Here is a 19808-nt window from a genome sequence, read left to right as displayed (position 1 = left end):
TATATATATATATATATATATTCTTTTTTTACATTCTCTTCCATTATAGGTTATTACAAGATATTTAATATAGTTCCCTGTGCTATACAGTAGGTCCTTGTTGCTTATCTATTTTATATATAGTACCTTCAGTTTATTTTAACTCAGCAAACATTTACTGAACATTTGCTCTTAACAGGAATTGGATTGCGAATATAGTGTATCCCCTGTCCTCCAGATGCTAAGAATCTAGAGGAAGAGGGACACATATACAAATAACTTTGTGGTCTTAATCACATTATGAATGAAATTGTGTGGAATCACAGAAGAAAGGGCAATCAGGTATGCCTGAGCAGTTGGAGAAAACATCACAGATAGCATTTGAGGTGAATTTTGGTGTCTGAACAGGAATTCAACAAGAGAAGAAGTATTTCAGGCAGAAGAAGCCCTTCAATTTAGTTCATGCAAGAATGCATTCAGTTCTTTTCATGCATAGGTACTACATGATTCGGGCACAGAAAATGTATAACTCAGTTTTGATGCTTTGGATTGATGCTCACAATAGAACAGGGAAGATAAGCAAGTAAACAATACAATACAATGTGCCGCGTGTAATAGTAAAGTTGTGAACCAAGCACAAAATAATATAGAGAAGAAAATGAAGGAGAAAGTGAGGATCTACTCTGGGTCAGGCATTTTTTCTTTACATGCTACCAAGGGGCATATAAAGCTACACAGAAGAAAATACAACTTAGTCAAATAGTGAGCAAGTTACAAAATACTGATGCTTAGATCATATCTCTGGCTTGGGGACATATTTTCTTTGGTCTTCACAATGTTGCACTGTGTGGCAGTCATGGAATGTGCCTCTCAAACTGCCAGTTTCAGGGAGCATAGTTGACTAAGAACCTATATATATTTCAATTTAATAATTTTCCAACATTTAAAAATTGGTATTTTACTTAAGAAAATTTGATTCCTAGCTTCCCTCAGCAGAGAAAAACAATCTCCCAACATTAGGCCCGCATTCTAGAGTGCCCACCATCCATAAGAGCTGAATAGTACCTCTTCCCTTTAGATGAGATATATGCTCGATCCCCCCTCTTCCCTATTTTATTCCCAACACGAAGACCAGTTGCCATTTAACCACACTCTTGCTGTGTTTTTTTACCTCTCCTGGGTCCATTTTGCCATCCTATATGTCTTGTCTGCCTTCATTGTCATTTGAGTTTGATATCCGTTATTTTGATCACAATCTGCCATGAGAAGGATAGAGTGAAGTGACACAGGCCCGGAAGCCACAGGATCAATGAGGAGAACTAATGACGTTCTAAGCCGAGCAGGGATAATTGAAATTGAGAGGAGCTGGATGGATTTGAGGGATCTTTCAGAGAGAGAATTGACAAGTCATGATGTTTAATAAAATGCGGGGACTGGTAGGCAGGTAGGAGTCAAGGATGGCTATCAGATTCCTTGATGTGGTAACTGAGTATTTCATACGCTTCCCCACTTCTTTCTTATTTTCTCTATATAAACTGTCCTAAACAGATATATACTTTAATCCTTCATATGCCAGGAAGTCTTCAGAAAACACAAGAAGAGATGTCATTGGAAATAGAAGGCTTAATGGGCATGCAAGAGAGGGACTCCATTGTTAACAGCTTACATTGAAAAAATGATCAAGACGTTAAGAGACTATGGAGGTAGCTGTTGAGAAGTATATATTAGCTTCTAGTGGCGTTCAGTTAAATACTATGGCAGGGTACAAGATAGATGTTACTTAAATGTTTTGCAGTTGGAGTGTCATTGACAATGTCCTAAATCAGATCTTAAGAACTCACAGCTCAAACACTATGTTGGATCCCAAATTACTCTCCTTGCTTTCTGACTCAATCCATCAAGCCTATTCTTAATTCATCCTATACAAAGTCTTTGAATTAATTGTAGTAAAATGCCACATTTATCATGTCATGCCTTATGAAGAAAACCTAGTTTCTCCAGGAACCTATACTCCTAGGTCTGGTATTCAGAAAACTTTCACGTACACCCTCAAGGAGATGTTATGGGGGCTTGGCTCATCTTGTTCCTCTGCTTGGAACCCTTTCAACTGCCACACTGCCTCACATCCTAGTCCTTTTCTCATCTTTACCCTGGGTCTTTCCTCACTCTCACCAAACAATTTTGGCCCTTTTTTTTTCTTTTGTCTATTTTGTCTCTTTCTTTCTTCCAAGGAAACTTCAGTGTCGGCTACAACTGTGACTTGCCCATCACTTTAATACATTCACATGATTTGACATTTATGCACTCCCATGACTATCAATGAGTGTTGCTCCATCTCTGAAATCTTGAACCCTAAAATCCCATCGTGTCCACAGCTTGCCACCCTCTCTTCTGTTCCCAGTTCCCCATAAATCCATCATTTGACCTTGCTATGACCTCAGTCTATCTATCCAGTCTCTGAGCATCCTCCTTGCTTCTCTTCCTTTCCTATCCTTTGTGATTTATATACTCATTCCTTTGAGAGTCGGCCATATTTGCTTTTCAAACCTCAGCCCTAAGGCAATCAAACCTTCCCTTTTTGCTGTTCAAGATTACTAAACTCTGTGGGAGAAAATCTCATAATCACGCTGACGATGTCCCACCTCAGTGCTGCTCACCAGACCCCTACCGATCCCACCATGTCTCTCTTGCCTCACAGCTGCAATTCCAACCCTTTACTGCTTTACTTAAGTCTCCACATTCATTCTAGACTTTTCCCTCTAATGTCCTGACATCTAAATATATAGAGCAAAGACATGTCATCAGTCAAGAACTCCTTCAGTTTCCTTCTCCTCTATCTTAAAAGGACCCTATCACTTCTTCCGCCTTAAAATAACACTATAATTTTATCTAAAGGGTGAGACAAAATGGACTTGGTAAAGAAGAAAAGGTATCCCTCTCCCAAGCCAAGGCTGAGTTATGCTATCTTAAAGCAAAGTTTCCTTTGTTCTTTTGCTAGACAAGTTTTACAAATATAATGTGTGTGTGTTTATAATTTATAAGGAAAAATTAATGATGGACTTGTTCAAAATGACAAAAGAAAAAAAGGTCTATAATTCTGATATCTATGAGCAATATTAACATGTCGGTGAACATACTTCCAAATTTTTTCTATGCATATATATTACAAAGCAAGAGCAAAGTTTAAATCCTATACTGTTTTCTGTTTTCTTTATCTGTAAAGATCTTTTCATCTCATGATACCGTTGTATTCCTTGGTATGGCTATAGCACATGTATTTAACCAGTACCTATGGTAGGACTCAGAGAATCTGTACTCTAGACCCTCTTCTCACTCCTCCTTTGTCAGGATTTGTTTCCCACGCGCTCTCCTTGTCGCCTGTACCTTCAGTCTCCCTTTCCATGTGCTTCTTCCCCCTACGCCACAGACATGCTGAGTCCCCTCACTGCCATCCTCTAAAATCTTTCTACTACCCTGCCTCCTTCTCATCAGATACTACCATGTATCCCCCCTGAGAACAGAACTCTTTCACAGAAACAAGAATCTGCCTTCATTATGTCACCCATTTCCTTCTCATAAATTTTTTGCTCTACTGTAATCTGGCATTCTCTGTCCACCTGTTTTTGAAACTGCTTCCTCTCCACCATCCCCTTAAAACGCTTTCCCCTAAGCAGTTACCAGTCCCCGAATGCAGATCTCCTGATGGCTCCTCTACTCAGCAGCTTCCAGAAAAACACAGTTTAATAAAGCAAACTTTGGGACCTCCTAAATGCAACTCCTAGAAGTTGTAACTGAGTGAAAGCAGGCATCTCTTATTCCTGGGCTAAGACCTTTAGTCAAAGATACATGGATTGTTAGCATGTTAAGAAGAAAAAAAAAAAAAGGAAAATTTGAGGGGGGAGATTTTTTGTTGTTGTTAATCGTAAGCAACAGTAGTTAGGAATGTCTGTGTTACATTCATATGTTTATACCCTAATAGGGGGCCTGGGGCCATTCATCTTTTAATATTGCAGTATGTTGTAGAAAATGGATGAGAGAAAGACTTTGAATGATTTTCAACAAACAGGTAATAACTATGAAAAAGATATCTTTTTATTCTCTGTGACATTCTAGATTTACTGCCTAAAATAAAATTACTTTCAGGAAAATTTAGAAGATTATTTGCCAGCTAATAGACCTTTCTATCAAGTGATGTTTTTATCCTGGCATATAGCCTACAGAATTCTTTAATATGTTATTATCTGTTTTAACTTTTTAAAAAATATCTTTATTCTACCTACTTATATTGGTCACCATTCTATTGTATTTGTTGATCAATTGTCAAGCTGTGCACTAGTAATTTTCAATCTCACTGCATGTCAGAAATTTACAGATGGGAGGCTAAGGTATAATTATATACTTAAAAATAACATATATTATTTTGTAGTATAAATTATAGTAAATAAAAATAAATGTCTTGCTGGAGCAGATATGCAGACAATAGGCTTGTTTGACAGTCTTGGCAGGGAGTGAAAAGAAAATATAGATCCTGCTGAAAGGAGGGGAATGCACCAAAATCTTGGGGTTGGTAACAGGATATACAAAAATTCAATGTATCAAAACCAGGCCATAGGTGTTGAAAGTTTAAAAAATAGTGTTTGAGTCTTCCCTTATCTAGCTTTTATTTACCTAACAATTCTCAATACTACCTACCTAACCATCCCTTCTCCCATATTTAGAATGTGTAATTAAATTATCTTTACCAAGCAAAATAACATGTAGTAAAATTGTAGGTTAAAATTCATCAACAAATACTTGTTGAAGGTATGAATGAAAGAATACGTTGTCTAACTTCTATTTGCCTTTATTGTCCTCATATTTGTAAGGACCCTTTTAACAGTGCTGTGTCAAACCGAAGGAAGTGAACTAACATTGACTGATCATCACCCATATGCCAGGATCTATGCTCTGCTAGTACATATGTCATTTACTTTAATCTTTCTAACAATTCTGTGAAGTAGTTACTATTACGTACATTTTACAGACAAGGAAACTAGACTCAAAGTTAAGAAAGGTACCTATGGCTTCCCTGGTGGCGCAGTGGTTGAGAGTCCGCCTGCCGATGCAGGGGACACGGGTTCGTGCCCCGGTCCGGGAAGATCCCACATGCCACGGAGCGGCTAAGCCTGTGAGCCATGGCCGCTGAGCCTGTGCGTCCAAAGCCTGTGCTCCACAACAGGAGAGGCCACAACAGTGAGACGCCCACGTACCGCTGATCTATGCTCTGCTAGTACATATGTCATTTACTTTAATCTTTCTAACAATTCTGTGAAGTAGTTACTATTACGTACATTTTACAGACAAGGAAACTAGACTCAAAGTTAAGAAAGGTACCTATGGCTTCCCTGGTGGCGCAGTGGTTGAGAGTCCGCCTGCCGATGCAGGGGACACGGGTTCGTGCCCCAGTCCGGGAAGATCCCACATGCCACGGAGCGGCTAAGCCTGTGAGCCATGGCCGCTGAGCCTGTGCGTCCAAAGCCTGTGCTCCGCAACAGGAGAGGCCACAACAGTGAGACGCCCGCGTACCGCAAAAAAAAAAAAAGTACCTAATGTCAAACATCCAGCAAGGGCGAAGCTGGTACTCAGACCCAGGTCTGAATGGTCCAAGTACGTGCTTTTCCATTACAAATTTTTTGAATAGTTTTATGATACTGATAGGAGTGGTTTAGACTCTTTTCAAAAACAAAGTTTAATGGTTTATTATTGCTATTGTTTTTATTATTTCCTTACCATCAAATTATTTGTTTAACCCAGAAGAGGCAGTATGATGTAACAGGGAAGAAATTAGTATTTGGAGCCTAAAAAAATCCTGTTTGAATCTGAATTCCACTATTTACTTACTTTCTGTCTTTATGTAAGTTACTTCACTCTTCTCAGCCTCAGGGTTTTTCTTTTCTTTCTATTTGTTTTTGTGTTTTGTTTTTTAATATATAAAAAGGGGAAAATACTGTCTACCAGGTAGAGGATTGTAAGAAGCCTAGCTCAGTGTTTAGCATAAAAAGAAAAATGCACTAAACGTTAGTTCCCTTGAGGACATTTTTAGTATTTTACTAAGAACTTTATAACTTAAAAAAAGTCTCCCTTTTAGGTAGTTTGAATTATTACTTAATATTATAATAATAGTAATTATTATAGTTTTACTATTACTAATTAGTAAGTAATAATGTTCTTACTAAAAACAAGTCATTTTTAATATTTTAGTGGTGATCACACTTTAATTAACATTTCATACACTTTTTATTCCTCTCACATTTGTATAATGAACATTTTCTATTGTCATTAAATATCACTACAGTTTTAATGACTACAGTTTTAATGTTCCCACATTCAAATAGACATACCACAGTACTTTTAACCATTTCTCCATTGTTTGGATGTTTCCGGTTACGAGTTGTTTTCTGTTTTGTTTTGTTTTTAGAAGAAGCATGATACTGCCACAAAGCTTTGAACATAAATCATTGTACACATCTCTGGTTATTTCTTTAGGATAAATTCCTAGAATTGAATTACCAGATAAATTCCTAGAATTGAATTTTAAAGTAGGAATTTCTGACATCAAAGAATTTCTTTGTCAGTAGGACATTCTATAAATATATGTGATTATGATATCACTTTATTTTCCTCTTCTTTTTTACAACCCCATTTTGGGGGTAATTTTCTGTTGGAGAATAATTTTTTAATGAAAGAGGAGTTTCTGAAGATATAGTATTTATATTTGCAACCATCAATTAAATGGTAAATTGTCTTTTCTTTTTGCTAATTATTTTTTTCTTTCTGAGAGGAGATAGAGTGTAGTACATGAAGGAGAAAGTACAACTTGGCTAGACAATAGGCTTGTGCTCCTGGGGGAGAGTCAGCCAATGTGGAGGACTGGGAACCAGGAGAAAGAATGGTCCCTGCCAGCCACATTCTCAGGCATGGAATCTGCCCAACAAGGAAACAACATCCCACCTGGAGCTCTATACAGAGGCTGCCCTCACCAGCATGGCACCTTGCAGTTTCCATTGACTGTGTCAGGTACCAACACTGAGTTAATTAGTCACAATTTTCAGGATCTAAGGGTGTCAGCCAGGGGTCTGCCTGTTCACATGGAAAGATGGGTGCTCAGAGAGAGAGGTTCTGGGGTCTGCCCTTGTGGCTGGCTGGCTCTGGGATAGTTGTCAGGGGACTGGAGAGATTCAACCATGGAGAACAGCAGGCAGTAATTTCACTGCTGCTTTGTAATCTCTCCCTCTCCACTGAATGCTGCTGCTGGTAGCAAAGGCCTGAAAGGGACGGCTGGGAGAGAATAATAAGGGGAAGAAGGGAAAGCACTTTAAATAATTTCCTTAGCTGAATTCAGATGAGCCTCTTCTAAGGAACCATGGCGACTGGATAGGCCCAACTTGCAGACTGGTTTTAACTGAAATACAAAAGCTTTTGGGAATCTATGGGACTGGAAACACAGGTCCAGTTATACTCTGTCTCTACCTACCTCTTTTTTCTTTTTCTTTTTTTTTTTTCAGGATCTTAGTTCCGCAACCAGGGTTTGAACCTTGGCCCCTGGCAGTGAAAGCACCAAGTCCTAACCACTGGACTGCCAGAGACTTCTACCTACCTCTTTTTATTGTGGATTCTCTGATTCATCCATTCCTTTTTCATTCATTCCTTTCCTCAGAGTGGATTTGAGGGCAGGGGCATGTATGTTAGTAAATACCAGAGCCACCATATTCTCCATATGAGAGTCAATTCTAAAAACAATGGTTACATACTGCTAGGTTGTCATCAAAGCTGTTGCTTCAAAGGTCTGTGAATTCATACAATAAGTTTTAAAAAATACAGCAGTGCAGTGACCTACATCCCCCTCTAAAGTTTCGTATAGCATTCCCTTTTTTCTTGCTGGCAAGAACCGTTTTCCTGCAAATCTAGCCAGAGATCCAGAAGAATCCTTTGAAGTCATCCAGTTTAGCCTCTCAGTAGATGTTTGGATCCCTCATGTTCAGTGTCTAGCCAGCTGCCCATTGAGTGAAGGATCCTCCCTCCCTTGCAAAGCAGCCTGTTCCCAATTTGAACAGCTCTTGTCTCATCATTCATCCTTCAGCTAAGCCACAATTTGAATTTCTGGGCTTTCCATTTTTCATCTTGGAGCCACAAAGAACAAAATGGCTTCTACTTCTGTATTATATTCCTTAACACATTGTGGACTTTTGTTGTGTCCTTTCTGAGTCTTCCCTTTATAACTTGAATATTCTCAATAAATTGGTCTGTTCATTCATTCATCAAATATTTAATGAACAATACTATGTGCCACGCAAGGCACCAAGAAACAAAGATGAATATTGTATAGTTCCTGCCTACTATAAGTTTGAAGGAAAGATGGACTCATAAATATATAACGTCAAAATAACACAGTATATGACATAGCTAGGCAGAGAAATTTACAAAAACTCAAAAGAGGAGTGACTTACCCAATGAAGAGGAGTTGTGGTGGTCATTTAATATTTCCTGGAGCAGATGCCATCTAAACTATCAAGGGGGAGGTCGGAGATTTCTTGTAGAGAACGCAGCATGAGTAAAGGCCAAGAGATGAGCTATCATGTGTACCGTGCAGGAAAAAGACAGTTCAGTTCAGTGTTCCTGGGGGCTAAAGTATGAAGCTAGAAATGAGACAGGGTTAAGAGCTAGATCATGAATATTTTTCTCAAATGACAAAGTATTCAGTGCCCTCTCCAAAAATTTTGATATTATCAGGAGAAATCATTGGAATATCTCCCAATCTCTGCTTGCCTCCTTCCCTACCCCTATTAACGAAGAAATTGTTATCCCTGAGGTGTCAGCTCTCGTAAGACCAGTATACTCTAGTTGATGTTTTTGGAGCTAACCCAAATTACATTGAAAATACTCACGTTCCCATCATTTCCTTCTAAAACCCAAGATCTTATTCTATAAGTTTCTACTGCCTCATAAGTCACCTAAATACTGTCTTGGTGGCTATAGACCTGACACTGTGGCTGAGGTTATACAGTGAAAATGTACTGATCACCAGACACCAAACTATCACTGTCTTTTCTGCTCTGCCTTGAATTCCATGAAGGCAGAAATCACCTGGTCTTAATCCCTAAAGCCTTAGCTTCAAGACAGTCATGTAGAAGATATTCATATAACACCAATGCAGTCATCTGGTGTCAGTAGGTAATTAAAACCAAAAATGGATTCACATACATTCTTCTCTGAAGAACCTAATGATCAAGGCACATCTCATCCAATTTTCCTTCTTGCTTTCTTCATTCTAGCCTCATCGTCTGTTTCTTGGACCTGGCATACCCGTTCTTACTTCAAGGGATTTTACATATGTTCTTCCCTCTGCCTGGAACATTCTGTCCTCCTCTCCAACTCCCACCCTGACCCACTTAAAAGTAACTAAGTGCTCTTCACCTTCAGGAAGAGTCCCTATGTGTGGCTTTCCTGTTTGACACTCTTATACTCTGCACTTGCCTTTCGTATGACTCATAAACTGAAAGATTCACCACTGTAGCTCCAGGGCTTAGTCCAGTGCCAGGCACAAAGCTGGTGTTTAATAAATATTAAATAAATTATTTGACTACTGCTAAGTAATATCTCTGTTCAAAGAACACTGGAATTTTTCAAAGAAAGCAGAATTAGAGAGAAGTCAGAAGTACAAAGACGAGATTTTAGTGGCTGTGGTTGAATTATTAACTTCAACGTATAATTGTGAAAACAACCCTCTTAAATTCAGTTTTATTAATTCAGTCAATAAAAGTTGCTAAGCATTACCTTGACATTTGCAGTGGTGGTATAACTGTCAAGTTATACTTGATCTTATCTTAACATTGAACTTTTCTGACTGAGTGCCCTAATTAATTTTTCTGGATTAACTACTAAATTCTTATTCCTCATCTCTTTTTACCCAAGAACAAAATTTAATCAAATGATCATAAATTTAGTAAGCTATATTTGTTGTAAGAGTATATAGAGAAATTAAATATCCAGTGACAAGGGACTGGTTAAACAAATGACCTGAGTGAAATATTATTTAGTCATTTAAATGGATAATTATAAAGACTATCTAGCTGTATGGAAATGGCTTAAAATATACTGTGAATTAGAAAAAAAATAGAATATAGTATGAAAACATAACGTAGCCATGGAGATGGAGATTTAAAAAGCATATAAAAATAAAAAATAAGACGGTTTGTGAATTTGGGAGAGATGTTTAATTATGTATTACATACAAGTTTTAGAGGGCTATATGTACATTGGATGTCAATTACTATAGTCTACAGGAGTAAGTATGAAAGCTATATTAGAGTATAAACTATTCAAATTTACATGCTGCCACAATAATGCATTCCTTGTCTGTATCTACAGCAAATTAAAACCTGTTTATTACTGAAAAGTGTCTCCCATTTGCTATGACTCTAGAAGAGGTCCCTGCCTTCTGAAGTCAAAGTTCCTTATTAATAGGAAAACACGCTTCTTTGCTGGATAAATAGTATTAGAGCAACAATACCAGAAATAGCAGAATGAAAACACCTAAATTTCACTACTCTATCAAATCAAATGTTTTTCACGTGACTCATTTCCTTCCATTCTTTTTCGTATGTGTGTATAATTTTTACAATGGACACTAATGATTTTTTACATTTTCTCATGTTACACAGTTTGTAAGCTTTTATTTCCTACTTCATAATGATTTTTATTTCCTACTTCATAATGATTGTTGCGATGCAGGGACAAACCCGAGTATTGTTCCTGACCTTCCTTTGTCTGCTGACAGTGCACTTTATAGCTTTGCATGCAAGGCTGTTATCACCTGATTTCCATTTGAGTAGTAAGATGATAACGCAGAGTACAAGGGGAACTAGGTTTAGGTGACAGCCACATCATTTAATGTCTGCTTATTGTTTCTACAGGGGAATTCTGGCCTGGGATTCAGTATTGCTGGAGGGACAGATAATCCCCACATTGGAGATGACCCTGGCATATTTATTACGAAGATTATACCTGGAGGTGCTGCAGCAGAGGATGGCAGACTCAGGTAAGATCTGAAATGTTAGAATTATTTGAAAGTAAATCTGCCACATCAATGAGACGTACTTGTGCCTTTGGAGAGTAATAATTCTCCAAAAGTTCTGTACTTGAAAGAGAAGACTGTCAAAGCAAGCCTTCTGTAATGACTTTCCAGATCTCTTATTACTTATTGAATTTCAGCTAGTATTTAATTTGTGTTTGTTGATGGCTACCACATTCAACATTGAGCCAGGCAGTGTGAGGAAGGGATACAGATGTATCTTCTGTTCCATGAGGCCTTCAGTCTGATTGGAAAGAAGAATGCTATGAGCTGATGAGCAAGTAATAAAATGTGTAGAGAACAATATATTGTAACTATTGTAGTGTTAGCAGAGAAATTCCATGTCATGCACCGTGTGTGCGTTCATGGATTTGGCAACCATTTATAAGGGCTTTCTGTAGGAGTTTGGATGGAAAGAGTCTGAAAAGCTATTCTGTAAGAAGATTCCAGTCTGAGTCTGAAAAAAATAATTTATTAACCCCACAAACCTGAATGAGAGCACAGAGGGAGAAGAAGCAAGTGGTCCCAGGAAAGAAGGAAATCACGTGTCTTGGATGAAAAACACCAGGTGAGGTTCTGTAGCTGGAGTGGAGCCAGATCTTGCTCAGGGTAGAATAGTGGTGGCTTGAGCCAGGGACCCTCTCTTTAAAGAACTAAAGATTATTTGACAAAATAAAAGAGTCACCCACATGGGGCTCTTGGTAAATAATATAAAATTCTATCAGAGCTCAATTGATTGCTAATACTGGACCCTGGAGAAGCTCCATTTTAAAAGTTTAGAAATAAAGTTGTTAAAGGAAACTTCAGAAAAGTGGGCCACAATCATTATTTCATACCACTCTTTACCTAGAAGTAGGGGAACTTTCGCCTCAGCCAAACTTTGGCCCTAAGCTTCAGATAAAACAAACTTCATGTTATGTGCTTATTCTACAGTTAAGAATGAAAAATGGCATCTCTTAGAGTACCACCACTCTTTGCTCATGCCTACGGAGATAAAAGGAAGTTCTGCTGTGTTGGGAGCGTCATTCAATAGTTGTAAAGAGAATAATCATAATGACAGCTAACATTCATTGAGCTTCCATCATGAGTGGAGCATTGGGCTAAGATAGATAGGTAGGTAGATAGGTTGGTAGGTGGGTGGATGGTTGGATGGATGGATACATAGATTGATTGACAGATAGGTTGATAATATAAATAGAGATGTAGGTACACACAGACACACAATCTTCTATACACTTACCACAGCCATATGAGTCAGGTACAGTTATTATGGCCATAATAATACGGACTCAGGAAATTAAGAATTAAACATTTTAAGAAGATCACCCATCTAACTTTGAATACATTCCAAAATCAAGTCCTGTATATCGCTTAAGTACTCTCTAAACTCTAATTCAATAGGAGAAACCCCTACCTCATGTGGTCCTGGCCTGAAAATTCCCAAAGATAAAGTTTTTCACAATGGTAATGCACAACTCTGAGCAATTACAAAGTTTGCTGTTTTTCTACTGAGCCACAGTTGTTTTTATTATGAACTCTACCCACTGGTCTTCGTTCTGGCTTCCTGGAGCCAGGGCCGTGGCCTATGACTGTATATGTGAATTTTGCCTGGTGAGGTTGTGCAGTGAATGACCTGAAAAGCTCTGAACAGTGGTCCTAACAGGAGCAACCCTATACCAACTCCCCAGTCCGCATCACAGCCTTGTGCCTATGCGAAGACAGCTCTGGTGTGGGTCTCCAGTTCTTTGTGATAGATCCTTGCTACTACCACTGAGACTGTTGCCCACCCTACTCCTTCCTGCCATGAACTTGAATGGTTTGGGGACATCTAGGAGTTCAAGAATAACACTCAGTCAAAAATCTGGCAGCGTGACATTAAGATAGATTTCAGAATTTAGCAATTTATCTGGTTCAAAGCCTACTTTTTACAGATGGGAAAGCTGAGGCTCAGACGAGTGATTTATCCTGAGGCATAAGTCATTTGGGAGGTCTGTTTTAACTAGACTCCAAATGTCTTTTTTTTTAACTTTTTATTTTATATTGGAGTATAGTTGATTAGCAATGCTGTGATAGTTTCAGGTGGACCTCAAAGTGATTCAGTTATACATGTACATGTATTTATTCTTTTTCAAATTCTTTCCCATTTAGGTTGTTACAAAATATTGAGCAGAGTTCCCTGTGCCATACAGTAGGTCCTTGTTGGTTATCCATTTTAAACATAACAGTGTGTACATGTCAATCCCAAACTCCCTAAATATCCGTTCTCCTGACCCTTCCCACCTGTTAACCGTAAGTTCGTTCTCTAAGTCTGTGAGTCTGTTTCTGTTTTGTAAATAAGTTCATTTGTATCATTTCTTTTTCGATTCCACATATAAGCGATACCATACAATGCCATACGATATTTCTCTTTCTCTATCTGACTTGCATCACTCAGTATGACAATCTCTAGGTCCGTCCATGTTGCTGCAAGCATTATATTTCATTCTTTTTAGTGTCTGAGTAATAGTGCATTGTATATATGTGCCACATCTTCTTTATCCATTCCTCTGTCGATGGACATTTAGGTTGCTTCCATGTCTTGGCTATTGTAAACAGTGCTGCAATGAACATTGGGGTGCATATATCCTTTCGGACCCTTAGACTCCAAATGTCTTGACTCAAGTAATTAATGATCTAAGGTAGTGTTAAGTGGCAGTAACACCTAAGCCCACCTAAGTCTTTTCTCTGTGTAACGGGAACACTCTTTGAAGCTGGACTAACAATGTGTGAGGAGTGCTTTCTATTTCACCATTAGTCCTTGTGAACATGGAATCAGCAAATAACAGTGAACTCTGGAAAGATGTAGGTTCTGATGCCTGTATACTAACATAGTTGATTTTGGAAAGATTAAACTCTTTTGGTTGCTGTTTTCTTATCTATAAAGTGATGACAATTATACCTTTTCTGAGGATTCAGTGAGATAACCTAAGTCCCTAGCTATGCCAAGAATATAGTACATGCTCAGTAAATTTTAGTAATGTTTCCCCCTTCTTTTTACCAGCCCTCTCTACCTCTCAGTGGTCTTTCCTCTCCTATTGCTTCCATTCCTTCTTCTTTTTCTCTCCTCTCATCCCTTCCACCTTTCTTTCAGTTCCCGTTCATCCTCTAGGGCCTTCCCTAAGCTTCCTGTTCCTATCTTTTCACATGCCCTATTCTCTTGATCATAACATGAAATTAAAACCCATTTAGAAACAGGTATGGTACTAAAAAAGGTTCTGTGTTTCTATTCTCAAGTTTATAATACAGTCAACTGAATCTGCTATGTTTCCCTTACTTAAAAACTAAGCCCACAAACTAAACATAGTTTTGTTTTGTTTTTTTTTAACTTGACAAATTCTTTGGTGCTGTGAGTTAGGAACTTGTAAAAATTTTTCTGATGTATCCGTCACATTATAAATTATACTTTTGACAGTTAAATAATATTAAAATTGAAAGAGAAGCTGAGGCCCAGAAAGGTGAGGTGTTGGGTCTACTCCAAGGAGAGTAGTAATCTGGACTTTTCAGTGGATATATAATAATCAGGTCAATAATAATAATAGCAAGGACAACACAGTACTTCAGTGTGCCAACTACTTTCCTGACACATTAACTCATTTAAAGTGTATAACAACTTGACGAGACCTATACTTTTATTACTCCCTCTTTTCACGTAAGAAAATCAAGGAACTGAGATAAGAGGTTAAGTAACTTAGCAAGATTGTACGGCTAGTAAATGTTAGAGCAGACTTTGAACATAGGCAGTCTGCATCTAATGTCCATGTATTTATGTTCTAAGTTACACTGCAGGGGGAAAAAGAATGACATTTAAAAGACACATTGTGGTAAGCAGTATTCTAAAAATGCCACACCTCATGATTCCACGCCCTAATCCATAGAACCTGTGACTTTAATGAGCTGTCACTCCTGTGATTTTGTTATAGTGCATGGCATAGTTGACCTAAGATAGGGAGAATATTCAGGTGAGCCTGATCTAATCACATGAGCCCTAAAAGTAGAGAGCTTTCTCTGGCTGGTGGCGGAAGAGGAAGTCAAAGAGATTCAAAATCTGGGAAGTACTCGGCACTGTTCCTGGTTTGAAGATGGAGGAGGCCATGTGAGAAAGTACAAGGTTGGACTCTAGGAGCACACAGAGGCCTCTGGCTGATAGCTAACAAGGAAGCAGGGACCTCCATCTCACAACTGCAAGGACCTGTGTCTTACCACAACCTTATAAGCTGGGAAGAAGACCCACAGCTCCAGATGAGAATGTAGTTGGTTGACACTTGGATTTCAGCCTTGTGAGAACCTCAGCAGAGATTCCAGCCACACTGTGTCAGACTTCTGACTTATACAGATAGTGAGCTAATAAATAGGTCTTGTTTTTGGTTTTTGGGGTTTTTTAAAAAATTTATTTTATTTATTTTTGGCTGTTTTTTAATTTATTTATTTTATTTATTATTTACTTTTGGCTGTGTTGGGTCTTCATTGCTGCGTGCGAGCTCTCTCTAGTTGCGGTGAGCAGGGGCCACTCTTCGTTGCAGTGCGTGGGCTTCAGTAGTTGTGGCTCGCAGGCTCCAGAGCACAGGCTCGGTAGTTGTGGTGCACGGGCTTAGTTGCTCCGCGGCGTGTGGGATCCTCCCGGACCGGGGCTCGAACCCGTGTCCCCTGCATTGGCAGGCGGACTCTCAACCACTGCACCACCAGGGGAGTCCCTAGGTCTTGTTTTAAGCTGCTAAATTTGTGGTAATTTTGTAAGGAGCAACAAAACATTAATATCTACGTTATTCGAGGAGTTCTGAGTTCATTATGAAAAGTCTTCCTGTATGTGCTCCATCACACCCAATATAAAGCAAGTGTGTAGGTTTAAGACACAGATAAGGCGAGAGGTGACTTTCTCCTTAATTAGATCAGACTCCAAACTAAACTCAAGTCCCAGTGTTTGCCCCAGAAGAGAGATATAGGAGAAGGAACATACTATTTGGAGTAGAGGACATGGGTTTCAAGTTCTCCTTTCTAGCTAAGTGACCTTGGACCTCTTTTTTTTTTTTTTTTTCCTTGGACCTCTTTTTAAGCTCTCTGTGCTCCAGTTCCCTTACTGGTAAATTGTAAGTAGGAGCATATATATCAGGAAGCTGTAATGCGTTGCTTTAAACTGCAACTGCTGTGGTAACTTGTCAGGGAGCAATAAAAAGCTAATATGGACTCTGGCATTTTGGACCCTAATATTCACTTAGGCTGAGGTGCAGACTGGCTTGTCTCTGCCAGCACTACCACACTCTGATTGATCTTCAGAAACACTGATCAGGCCTCATGGCTGGGCTCAGGCCCTTCACACACCTGGAGGCAGGATGTGAAAAGCAATCAGAAACAAGGGGTGGATCAAGGTTAGAAATAGGGAAGAAACCAGTCCCTCAAGGTGAGGGACAGCAGATACAGAGATTAGCTGAAATACACTGTTACATCTGACGGCTGGGGATGTTAGTCTGGGCTGGAGGGAGGGTGAGAGCCCGAAGCTATAAGGAAAATGTGAGATGAAGACTAAGTTAAAAGGCAAGACAAGGGCTTCCCTGGTGGCGCAGCGGTTGAGGGTCCACCTGCTGACGCAGGGGACACGGGTTCGTGCCCCGGTCCGGGAAGATCCCACATGCCATGGAGCGGCTGGGCCCGTGAGCCATGACCGCTGAGCCTGCATGTCCGGAGCCTGTGCTCCGCAACGGGAGAGGCCACAACAGTGAAAGGCCCGCGTACCGCAAAAAAAAAAAAAAAAAAAAAGGCAAGAGAGCATATGAGGGTTTAAATGAATTCCTTTGGATAGTGATTCTTTTCCTGTGCAACTTCTTTTTCTTGTGTATATATTTTTATAGATACGATCATTGTCCTTTGCGGAATATGTATAAAATTCAGAAAAGTAGATAAAAACTAAACAAAATACAACACGTTCAAGTTGACACTAAATAGAGTCAATAAGTATTAACATTTTTGTACACTCATTTCTGGTCATTTTTTTTTGCTATTTTACTTATTTTCATTTAGTTTAGATCACACTGTATATAATATTTAGCATTTGTTTAATTTCACATAACTTTATTTCATAAACCTTTCCCCATATCATTTTTTTAAAAGCCTTATACATATTTTAATTGCTGTTTAATAATACATGTACTGTTTACATTGTTAGGAGTTTAGGTTGTTTTCAGTTTCTCCACATTTTAAATAACTGGCAGGCTATTGGAAGACACTGCTGACTCTCTCATAAATTCCTTAGGATATATTTGTAGCAGTAGAACTTCCGCACCAAAAGGTATGAACATTCTAAACAATTTTGATACATATTGCTAAATTTCCTTCCAGAAGGACTGTACCAAATTTTACTTCTACCACTGATGTTAGGGAGGGACTATTTTACAATACGTCATCAGCATTTCATGTGCTTGAATGCATATGATTTTAGGCTGTTTACCAAGGCAAACAATGGTATATTTCCTTGCTTTGCTTTGCATTTATTTGATTAACAGAAAGATTGAACTTTTAAAAAACTGTAACAAGTCATCTGTATTATTTCTTCTAGAAGTTGTCATTAAAATTTGATAACATTACCTATCTTTAAATTTAGAACGTTTTTGAAAGAACATTAGGTTTTCTTCCAGAACAAAATAGGTATATGTCCATGCTTTGAAGAATGGTTTCTATTTTGACTTTTGTATCTGAACCATAAAAATGCCCTGTGTGTGGCTTCAAGTCTCAGGATTGCTGAGGACCAATATTGATCTGTCATTCTGGGGAAGAGCTATCCCATGACAGCCTCCGCTTGGCAAAGCAGCAATGACATTTTACACAACAGTGCATTTATTAAACCCATCCACAGCACAAAAGCAGCATGTAGTGGCAGGCAGAAGAGATGGCCACTTGCCAATTTCCTGACAAGTGACACAATTTAATCTCTTAGCCCACAGCACAATCGTTTCTACTCCCAGACAAGATGGAAAAAAAACCCAAAAAACAAGTTTTCTTTAAGTTCATTACTTCATTTGTTCCTTCTGTGTCTGTTTACAAGTAAGGTTGGCTTCGTCCTTATAAAAGCCATATATGTTGATTTCAAATAAGAATGCTATTGTTCATACTGAGGCTTGACTATACTGACTGAAGTCGAGAGGTAAAGGACCAATGTTTCAAGAACACAACCTCTGTGTATAAATTACAGCATCATCCTTTGGCTGTCATACGGCAGTTCATCATTTTGATTTTTCATTAATTCATACCCATTAACTCACTAGTAATTTTTAAATAATAACATGAGGAAAAGAGAGGCAAAGGGGAAGAACAGAGGGAGAAAAAGGAAAAGGAAGAAGAAGAAGAAGAAACACTGGTGATCATCAGAAGGTGAAGACATCATATAACTTAGAAATGGAGAAGGCAAACCTAAATTAAAATTTTTTCTGTGCCAGTGAGAAGCACTGAGCAGTGGAAGGGGAGCAACTTTCAAGCATCACAGTCTGAAACTTACTCCCAAGACTCACTTTCAGACTGTTTAAGGAAATAAAAGATTTCCAGTAAGTGAAACAGCATAAGAGATTGCTAACTCCATAGAATACCTCTCCACATTGAACTTGCATTAGTTTGGATGGTGGGAAACAAAAACCTTGAGTTACCAAGTCCAACATGTCAACTTCCACCAAATGTGTGACTCTTGCACCAAATGACTACAATAATGCTAAATTTTTCATTCAAAGGCAAAGACTCTCAATGTCTTCAAAGCCGTGTGAACTTTTCTCTCATTATCGTTTTGAGGCAAAAGCAGCACAAAAGCCCAACCATTGCCCTGAACAAGAACATTTTCATGAGAAGGGAGATTTCATTATGCAGTGCAAATTATACCAGCACTCTCCTTAGAAAAAAAGTATGATTGGGATCTCAGTGGACTCATAGATTATTTCCTTCCATCTCTGCCCACAGAATGAAAAGGGGTACGATGGAACAGTCCTCTGTCCTTTGATTTCCTCTATCAATATTATCAGCCCAAAATAAAAAAAAATTATCAGCCCTAAATAGGCTGACAACCTGTTTAGACAAGAAAAAAATCAATTAGCAAGTAGTCCCATAGTGACTGGTAATAACAAGTCCTCGACAATTTAGAACTACACAGGAAAATTTCTAAACAAGAAGAATAATTTCAGCTACATATCTGGTAGTATGCCAAGTATACAAGTGCAGTCTTTCACAGCTAGAAAGGCATATCCAACAGTTTTCTGGTTTTCGTCAACTGTTACATAATCTAATAAAATAAATCTCTCTATGGGTTAAATGAAATAGCTTTTTAGCAAACATGCCCCCTCTTTTTTAACAAATTGTGCCAAGATTCCTGAATATCCACACTCAAAAGAATTAAGTTGGGCTTTACCTCATACCATACACAAAAATTAACTAAATATGAATCATAGACCTAAATGTAAGAGCTACACTTATAAACTCTTAGAAGAAAATATAGGAGTAATTCTTCATGACCTTGGATTAAGCAGTGCTTTCTTATCATAACATTAAAAGCAACAACAGGGGGCTTCCCTGGTGGCGCAGTGGTTGAGAGTCCGCCTGCCGATGCAGGGGACACGGGTTCGTGCCCCGGTCCGGGAAGGTCCCACATGCCGTGGAGCGGCTGGGCCCGTGAGCCATGGCCACTGAGCCTGCGCGTCCGGAGCCCGTGCTC

General features: G+C 38.7%; 1 protein-coding gene across 2 annotated transcripts in view; it reads left to right on the top strand.

Annotated features, from left to right (window-relative positions):
* DLG2 (discs large MAGUK scaffold protein 2) overlaps positions 1-19808 on the top strand; it is a 783758-nt gene that overhangs the window by 171414 nt on the left and 592536 nt on the right. For both annotated transcript variants that reach the window (XM_024763574.1, XM_024763575.1), the window contains one exon: positions 10932-11056. In XM_024763574.1, the coding sequence (XP_024619342.1) occupies positions 10932-11056 (125 nt within the window). The remainder of the gene's footprint in view (positions 1-10931; positions 11057-19808) is intronic.

Source organism: Neophocaena asiaeorientalis, unplaced genomic scaffold, assembly GCF_003031525.2.
Source record: "Neophocaena asiaeorientalis asiaeorientalis breed wild unplaced genomic scaffold, Neophocaena_asiaeorientalis_V1.1 scaffold23, whole genome shotgun sequence".
Lineage (NCBI taxonomy): Eukaryota > Metazoa > Chordata > Mammalia > Artiodactyla > Phocoenidae > Neophocaena > Neophocaena asiaeorientalis.
The sequence above is the reverse complement of the archived record's forward strand: the minus strand, read 5'-3'. Positions and strand labels throughout refer to the sequence as shown.